At 37.7% G+C, this 10,225-nt stretch overlaps 1 protein-coding gene across 2 annotated transcripts in view; it reads right to left on the bottom strand.

Annotated features, from left to right (window-relative positions):
- Positions 1-2,174: 2,174 nt before the first annotated feature.
- pbx1b (pre-B-cell leukemia homeobox 1b) overlaps positions 2,175-10,225 on the bottom strand; it is an 85,246-nt gene continuing 77,195 nt past the window's right edge. For both annotated transcript variants that reach the window (XM_017480391.3, XM_017480392.3), the window contains one exon: positions 2,175-5,904. In XM_017480391.3, coding sequence (XP_017335880.1) covers positions 5,812-5,904 — 93 coding nt within the window. In that variant the 3' untranslated portion in view covers positions 2,175-5,811. The remainder of the gene's footprint in view (positions 5,905-10,225) is intronic.

The raw sequence follows: 10,225 nt of genomic DNA, 5'->3' as shown, positions 1-10,225 counted from the left end.
GAGGAATTGTCTCGGATCCTTTGCCACGTGTTCTCCAACTTCATCAGGCATTATATCTTATCTTATATAAGTTATCTTGGCAAAGGGAGGTAGCAGAGAATAGTGACTAAAAGGGTGCCAATAATTGTTGCACACCTATACTTAACAAAGATATATATTTTTTGATAAACCTGTGTTGTGTTTGCAAGTGTTTGATATCCATGAGAGCAGAGTATTTTTGTGAATTTTTAATTTAAACAAAAGATCAAAAGGTTAAACAATAAAGACAAATTTTCACAGCCTTCTTTGCTCACCAAGGGTGTCAATATTAGTGGAGGGCACTGTATGTTATCATGAATTCTTATTTATTGCATTTCCACCACTTTCTTGTCAGTGTATATAAATTCACTGCCCAGCTTTTTATTTAAAATTTTGGCACATTTCAAACCTTGAAAAACAATTCAAAACATCTGTATGAATCATGTTTACAATAAAAATATCATGACTACATGTCTACATAATGTAGATGCAGATGACAGGAAATTTTCAGGCAAGCTAAGGTAGATATTTATGCACAGTAGCTAAGCTACTGCTAAACCACCTTCCTAATATTGTGTAGGTCCTCTTTGTGCCTCCAAAACATCTCTGACCCCTTCAAATCATGGACTCAATAAGACCTCTGAAGGTGTGCTGTGGTATCTGGCATCAAGACGTTAGCAGCAGAACCTTTAAGTCCTGTAAGTTGCGAGGTGGGGCCTCTATAGATCGGACTTGTTTGCCCAATAAATTCCACAGATACTCGATCGGATTGAGATCTTGAACTTGAACTCTCTGTCATGTTCCCCAAAACATTCCTGAACAGTTTTTGCAGTGTGGCAGGGCACATTATCCTGCTGAAAGAGGACACTGCTATTAGGGAATACTGTTGCCATGAAGGGGTGTACTTGGTTTGCAACAATGTTTAGGCAGGTGGAACGTGTCAAAGTAACATCCACATGAATGCCAGGACCCAAGGTTTCCCAGCAGAACATTGCCCAGAGCATCACACTGCCTCTGCCGGCTTGCCTTCTTCCCATGGTGCCAGCTATTCCCCAGGTAATCGAAGCACACGCACCCAGCCATCCACATGATGTAAAAGAAAATGTGATTCAGACCAGGCCGCCTTCTTCCACTGCTCCATGGTCCAGTTCTGATGCTAACTTGCCCATCACAGGCGCTTTCGGCAGTGGACAGGGGTTAGCATGGGCACTCTGACCGGTCTGCGGCCACACAGCCCCATAAGTTTGTCCTTCCATGGACCATTCTATTAGGTACTAAGCACTGCATAACAGGAACACTCCAGAGGACCTGCTGTTTTGGAAATGCCCTGACCCAATCATCTAGCCATCACAATTGGGCCCTTATCAAAGTCACTCAAATCCTTACGCGTGCCCATTTTTCCTGCTTCCAACTTCGTTCAACTTTGAGAACTGACTGTTCACTTTCTGTCTAATATATCCCACCCCTTGACAGTTTTAATGTTTAACTTTAATGTTATGGCTAATCGGTGTATATTAGCTATTTAATATTAGCTATATATAAAATGAGGCTGAAATAATGAAGGGTAGCAATTAGTATTTCATGACTGTTCGACGTAAGTCATTTATCAATACATCTAGTATCCTACATCTCTTCCTAGTATACATTCATAATCATACATCATGGATTAGTTGTTATGCTTGACAATGACATCCGCTTTTCACACGAATATGTGCTTCAACCAATCACTCACACTTAAGGTGAAATAACACCAGCACCAGGCTGCAGTGAGTCTTTCTCCTAGTTTGGCCCTACCAGTGAAACCATGGCAACTGGGAGTAAACTAAAGACACTACAACAGCGACCAGTATAAAGCCATTTGAGCGACACAAGGTGAAATTTGCTGCTGGTTTTTCATTAGGATTCAAAGTGTTACTTATCTTAAAGCAATAGCTTGGCAAATACATTTGATCAGCTAAGTGTGTCTTAAATGATGACCATGCTCTCTGGGTGGGAGGGATGGCATACTCTCTCTACTGTCAATCACAGTAACACTAGCCATTCACAGATGTCTGTGAGCTCATGCATGCAGAAGAGGGCAGGCAGTGATTTAAAAATAAATATAATGAAGTATAATATTTATTATTAAATTATTTAAAAAATGACAGCAAGCAATCTTGCAACAAAAGAAACTATTTATTTGGAATATGCATTACCAGTACAAATTAAGAGACCAGAAAACCTACACCTTGTTAGTTTTTTTTTTTCCTTCACAAAAACAAGTTGGAATTGAAAAGACAATAATTTGCTGTTCCGTTTTTAATTCCTTATTATACATATGCAGAGATCTTAAAAGTTAAAACTCAGCAAGAGAAAGTCTCCGCGCTTTATATATATATATATTTATTTATTTATTCATTTATTTATTAAAAAAAAGAAAAGAAAAGAAACATTCAAAAACACTGCAGGATATTTTTTTTTTTTAAAGAACAAAAGACATGCAACAAAGTAAACATTTGATGTTTTACAAATTGCTTCATATGCAAAAAAACTAAAAGCATCATTACATGAAGCTTTCAACAATACGATGAAACCGGGCAGGCGATGAGAGACGTGTGTGTGTGAGAGAGTGTGTTTAGGGTTATTATGTCACTCTTCAACCCAGATTTGACCAAGTGTGTTTCTGTGTGAATGGATGGCGTTTAGCACTTATTTTTTTCTCTAACACAAGCACTGATGTGGCTCTCTGAGTTACGACAAATCAGCAAGGATGTTTATTATATTATTGAACGTTATCTAGCTTAGCGCTGGATGGTGCGTCTAACTGAACAGTCTACACTAACACTTGCTGTTAGGCTTTTTTGAGGAGCTACAGGTCATGCTAGAATAATAATTTATGCAGATGGAGCTGTTTTGGACCTGACGGATTCCTGTAGCCAAACAGGAGTGTCCGTGTGTATCCAGAGTCCAGCACTGTTTGGGGATTTTCAGGTTCTAACACACAGTCATTCAAGTCATTATTTAAAGGAAGTTTGGCCAAAAATGACATTGTCATTCTCGTCAATACTGTCCCTTTAAAACCCCATTTGTAGATGTGTTAGAGATCAGGAAATCAGCAAACTATGCTGGACTCTCAAGACACGGAAATAAAGGGTCCTCTTTCTTAATGGGTGCTCATTATAAAATGTCATGATATAGCTTAGTGATGGATGGTGCATCTAACTAAATAAATTACAGTGCTTAATGTGACAAAAAAGCTTTGCTGATTTGCTACAAGCAACACGATAGAATCATAATCGATGTGTGATGCACAACACACTTGATTGTTTCGGTGTGATAAGATTAGTGTGCAGTTATACACTTTATTCTAAATTGGCCATAAGCGTCGGCCTTGTCACTTTGCGTTAGGAGTTTCGTATTTATTATGTTGATCAAATCCCAAAAGATTTCTTGAAGACATATCCTGCCCATCAGAGACCCGATTCACGTTTTCATGAAGCACAAGATGTATCGTTTTTAAACTCTGTTTAAAAGAGCAAAATAAGAACAAAAAGGTGCACATCTACGTACATAGCGCATTCTTGGGCTAATTCACATTATGCTAAAGCAAGAACATAACAAAAACAACAAACAAACAAAAAAAAAGAAAAAAGAAAAATGTCTCATAACAGAGCTGAAGCGAAAAAGAAAAGCGTATTAGGCTATTCACAACATGACGACGTAAAAATATACGCAAATGTTTTCTGCATTTTTGTGCCATGTTTCTTTTGACAAACACTACTGAATTCGGACTGCATTTTTGGTTTGGAATACGAAGCACTGGGGCTTTTGCTAAGAAACAAGCCCAGGTACAGAAGATAATACATCATTTACAATGTGGACATTGGTTAAAATGGTGAATATAAACAAAATGGACATGTCTGCTGTTTTTGGTATCAAAGTAATGACGGATCTGTGATATGCTGTTGCCAAGAAAGACCATAAATTAAAAGCAAGGTTCGGTTGTCCTTAGTTGGGCTGGTTCAGTTCTTAGATGATAAAAAGGGGTCAAATGTGTATGAGAAAGTGACTTCACAACAGTCACACATCAAATTTATTAGAAAATCTGATTCATTATATGTAGCTGTGAAGTCCTCTGCTGTTTTCTGAATGTTATTTAGAAGGAAAAAGAAAAAATATGTCATAAGTAAATCACATAGACACATTTACTGTATTTTCCGGACTATAAGTCACTCTGGAGTATAAGATGCACCCTCCCGTATATGCCACTTCATTTTCTAAGCCGCATTAAAGTAGTGGCATTTCCATGTTTTTGTCCTGTTAGTGTTGCCACAGGAGAGCACTCTACTGTTTTCTTTGCTACAATCTTAATCCCTCTGTCAAGCCTGGACAATATCTGAGTGTGAATCCATGCTTAGCTTTGCTGCTACAGTATTGCTAATTTCCACTATAAAAATGTTATTTTAGCACCAACTAATGGTAGTGTACCATACAGTCATATGAAACTCTATATTCATGTCACAGTTTTACAGTTAATCATAGAATTCATCAAGACTTCTACAGAAAGTATTCTTCTCTCAATCATAATCAAGCTAACCATTCTGCTGCAATCATCTTCTGTTAAACCATAAGCAATGCGTAGGATTATGCAAAAACATAAATCGGAGCACCATCTAGAGGGTTAAAAACATCTTATAGTCTGTAAAATACAGTAGCTTTTAAGTTCGCATTATTTCAAATCTGTTTGCACTTATTACAGAAGTGATTTTGGTTCACAGCAGCATTTGGCTCTTCATTAACTGATGCAGTTATTATTATTATAATTTTTTTTTAATCGCATAACTTGGTGAACTGTCTTAAATTCGTCGTCGTCAGGTGACACAGATGTTACAAACTTCTTCATTTGCAAAGGCCTCTACTGCATTGTCACTGGTGGAGATTATACACGGAAAGCAACAAAAAAATATATTTTTTTGTTCGTTTTTTTTTTTTTTTTTTTTAAAGAAAGGAGGTTTTTAGGAATCAAAGACGAGCGATGTTTGTATAGCCTAATTAAAAATCAATTTCAAGTTACATGATGGAGAGAGACTGAGATACAAAATATGTCTTTATAATACAGTATGTCCCTATATTACAACATGAAGAATATGATCACGTCAAATGAACATGCAAATCATGAGTGTTTAAAATGTAGAAAAATACTTTGGCACTATGGACACAGAAAATGTTCATGGTTTCTTACCATGATAAAAATGTGAAAAGGTATGGAAAATGGGGCATCATATGCGCCATCATTTCTATTTGAGAAATCAAGTTTGTTGTTATGATTTGTTCTTTATGTTGTTTATCTAAGAGGTAGTGTGATTGTACATTAACCCCTTCAGACCCCATGTTCATTATAATGGTTATGTTAGGTTGGAGGGATATTTGTTTTTCCATTCAATCCACTGACTTTAGGAGCTGCATCAAAAAACTATTTAAGACTGAAAAAAAAATTATTTTTAACAGAAATTATAATGAATTACAATTGAGGATAGGAAAGAAAAATCTGATCTGAAGGGGTTAATACAAATCAAGGGCTGTATTTGAGAACAGAAACTGTGTGTGTGTGTGTGTGTGTTTGAGTAAAATCCTGATCAGCCTGATCGCTTCAACAGACTGATTCACTCCAAAGCATGGCAGAGACCCAGCTTAGTGAGCTAGAGAGTGCATTACTTAAACATAGTGATGAATGACCCAGAGTGACAGAACAAAAAGAGAGTCCATGGTTTGTGCAGTAGTGAGGGAACAAGAAGGAGTGAGGTGAAGAGGGGATCAGTTGGAGGTGTCGGAGTGAACACTCCCGGGTCCTTCTGTGGGTGAGGTCACTGAGGAGGGGGTAGTAGCATCCTGCCATCCACCATTAGCCTGCAGAAGAAGAAAGGACAGCACGTTAGAGAAAGGAAAGCTGGAAGACTGTCATGAAACTCGGCACAAGGTGATAATTTGCTATACGATATCCAATCAGCTAATCATGTGGCATCAATGTGATGCAGATGCAGGTCAGGAGCTTCAGTTAATGTTCACAGCAACCGTCATGATAAGGAACAAAAGTAGTTTTGATGACTTTTACTGTGGCAGGGTTGTTTGTGCCAGAGGGTCTGGTTTGAGTATCTCAAAAACTGCTGATCTCCTGACCTCCCACACTATTCTATAGAGTTTATACAGAAGGATGCAAAAAACATAATAATAATAATAATTTAAAAAAATTGTTTTGCAGTGGTTCTGTGGGTGGAAACGTCTTCTGAAGAAAGACATCAGAGGAGGATTGCCATTATTGTTCGAACTGATAGGAAGGCTATAGTAACTCAAATAACAACCATGGTGTGCAGGAAAAGCATCTCAAAATGCACAACACCCAGAACTTGGACAGCTACGAAAGCAGTAACAATGTACATGTGCTGATATCTATGTGTTTGTGTGTATCTACAGTACTGTGCAAAAGTTTTAGGCACCCTGTTTGTTTTAGTACAAACTTTCGTAGATTTTTTTTTCATTTTATGACTTCTACATTATCTCAGAGTTAGTACAAAATACATTTTAGATTCCCAAACATCAGTTTTCTAGCACAAAATGAAATGCTACAGAAAAATGTTTGTATGTCAGTAAATAAAACAGCATATTATGTAAGAGACCACTTTTCAGATTAAAAACACAGTGAAGGCTGATGGATTTTGCTGCAAAAATAAGAAGGGAGTGTGAAGGTCAAAGTCTCCAGAAGAACCGTGACTGGTTCTGTAAGATGCTCAATAAAACTTACAGCTCACTTCCTTAAAAAACTGCACAAATTGTACCAGAGACTACTATTTTAATTTTTTTGTCACACAAAATATTGTCTGTGTTTCATTTATTACTGTTTACTGCTCTTAACTGTATTAAATTTTTTTTTTTATGAAATGTTTTAACTTCATTATTTTGAAGTTATCTCTGCAGCATTTCTTTGCATGTGCCTAAAACTTTTGCACAGTATTGTATGTGTGTGTGTGTGTATATATACTCACACGCACACATACAGTATGTCACAAAAGTGAGTACACCCCTCACATTTTTGTAAATATTTGATTATATTTTTTCATGTGACAACACTGAAGAAATGACACTTTGCTACAATGTAAAGTAGTGAGTGTACAGCTTGTGTAACAGTGTAACTTTGCTGTCCCCTCAAAATAACTCAACACACAGCCATTAATGTCTAAACAGCTGGCAACAAAAGTGAGTACAGACCTAAGTGAAAATGTCCAAATTGGGCCCAAAGTGTCAATATTTTGTGTGGCCACCATTATTTTCCAGCACTGCCTTAACACTCTTGGGCATGGAGTTCACCAGAGATTCACAGGTTGCAACTGGAGTCCTCTTCCACTCCTCCATGACGATATCACGGAGCTGGTGGATGTTAGAGACCTTGAGCTCCTCCACCTTCTGTTTGAGGATGTCCCACAGATGCTCAATAGGGTTTAGGTCTGGAGACATGCTTGGCCAGTCCATCACCTTCACTCTCAGCTTCACTGCTCTCAGCTTCACTGCAAGGCAGTGGTCGTCTTGGAGGTGTGTTTGGGGTCGTTATCATGCTGAAATACTGCATACTGATCATGCTTTGCTTCAGTATGTCACAGTACATGTTGGCATTAATGGTTCCCTCAATGAACTGTAGCTCCCCAGTGCCTGCAGCACTCATGCAGCCCCAGATCATGACACTCCCACCACCATGCTTGACTGTAGGCAAGACACACTTGTATTTGTACTCCTCACCTGGTTGCCACCAAACACACTTGACACCATCTGAACCAAATAAGTTTATCTTGGTCTCATAATCCATGTCCTTAGTCTGCTTGTCTTCAGCAAACTGTTTGCGGACTTTCTTGTGCATCATCTTTAGAAGAGGCTTCCTTCTGGGACGACAGCCATGCAGACCAATTTGATGCAGTGTGCGGCGTATGGTCTGAGCACTGACAGGCTGACCCCCCCCCCACCCCTTCAACCTCTGCAGCAATGCTGGCAGCACTCATACGTCTATTCATTGAGGGAACCATGAATGCCAACATGTACTGTGACATAATGAAGCAGAGCATGATCAGTATGTAGTATTCCAGCATGATAACGACCCCAAACACACCTCCAAGACGACCACTGCCTTGCTAAAGAAGCTGAGAGTGAAGGTGATGGACTGGCCAAGCATGTCTCCAGACCTAAACCCTATTGAGCATCTGTGGGGCATCCTCAAACAGAAGGTGGAGGAGCTCAAGGTCTCTAACATCCACCAGCTCCGTGATGTCGTCATGGAGGAGTGGAAGAGGACTCCAGTGGCAACCTGTGAATCTCTGGTGAACTCCATGCCCAAGAGGGTTAAGGCAGTGCTGGAAAATAATGGTGGCCACACAAAATATTGACACTTTGGGCCCAATTTGGACATTTTCACTTAGGGGTGTACTCACTTTTGTTGCCAGAGGTTTAGACATTAATGGCTGTGTGTTGAGTTATTTTGAGGGGACAGCAAAGTTACACTGTTACACAAGCTGTACACTCACTACTTTACATTGTAGCAAAGTGTCATTTCTTCAGTGTTGTCACATGAAAAGATATAATCAAATATTTACAAAAATGTGAGGGGTGTACTCACTTTTGTGACATACTGTACACACACACACACACACACATATATATATATATATATTGTGTGTGTGTGTATGTATACGTATATACATATTTATATTTTATATATATATATATATATATATAAAATATAAATATGTATATACGTATACATACACACATATTTATATTTTATATATATATATATATATATATATATATATATATATATATATATATATATACACACACACACACACACACACACACACACACACAGACACACAGACATAGAGTATATAGATATATGGATATAGCTGTAGATATATTCATACAAAACTGAGAAAATACTACTTTACTGCTGAGAATATAAATATACTGTGTTTGCTTTTCCCAGGAAGACGGGAAGCACTGCAGATGTGTAATACGGGACAGAGTTAAATGCTTGTCACTTTCACTGACACACACCATAATACTGAGCTGGGATGAAGTGGCCCACCATATAACACTCCCAGAAGAAACAAAGAGGGAAGCGGTGGTGGAAAATTATGACATTTGGAGATTGAAATGAAAACACAATGCGAGGCGCAGAAGCCATTTCTCGTTTTGAAGACAGGCCTGCTAAAGAGCATTTGGGGATATTAATAGCAAAAAGGCTGGAAATGGCAGCCGGCAGCCACTCAGCTCCAAGCCTGTTATTTAGAGCTGAGGCAGTCTGTAATCAAACAAAATGGAGGAGAGCAGAAAAAGATCTTAAAACGTGTTCGGTTACGGTGCCACGTTCCTATTTTCTACTGAAGGCATAATTACTGCTATAAAATGCTACATGAGCCATTATCAACACAGCGAACAAAGAGGGAAATCATTTGGCTGAAAAAGATTCCTCATCTTTAGATTTTAAATCGGCTTTTAGCACAAAGTCACTGCTGTCGAATGTGAAATATGGATTCCACTTCCAATTGCTAAGATATTCTAAAATATTAATGTTTAATTAAAAAAAACAATATTCAAGTTAAAATATTAAAGTATGTGTGGCACCGTTGTCATTAGGACTCACTAACATATATTTATGAATACAACACAATTTCTCTTAAAGTCTGAAAAATAAATGATTTTCATTAAAAAATGTATTACATAAGATGATGTTCAGGTCTGCCTGAGAGTCACACAATAAAAGTATTAAAAACAGCTGGTTTAAATCACCTGTTTTAAATCTACATATGGATCATTTAGATAAAAGACATTTTGGGATTTTTAAATTAATTGTTGTAGTATAACTGCTTTTAAATTTAAAGGCATCTGGCCAACGAGACTGAACATGTGAGAGGTAAACAGAAGAGGAGGGACAGTTTTTTTTTTTTTTAACCTTTTAATCCAGTTATCAAGCAGAGCAATTAGTCACATTTGTTACTAAAAGAGGAAAATTGATTTTTATGTCAGGTTTTGAAAACATTACACCGTTAAAGAAAGCATGTTGAGATAGCTGGTCTGGACAATTCAGGGGTCTACTAGGTTGCAAATATTTTTCCTTCAGAAGACTCCATTTAAAAAAAAAAAATTTGATTTATTATTATGAATTTTTTTTTTTTTTGAAAAAACA

The sequence above is a fragment of the Ictalurus punctatus genome, chromosome 11 (assembly GCF_001660625.3).
Source record: "Ictalurus punctatus breed USDA103 chromosome 11, Coco_2.0, whole genome shotgun sequence".
Classification (NCBI taxonomy): Eukaryota; Metazoa; Chordata; class Actinopteri; order Siluriformes; family Ictaluridae; genus Ictalurus; species Ictalurus punctatus.
Note: the sequence above shows the minus strand (reverse complement) of the source record. Positions and strands in the feature narration are given on the sequence as shown.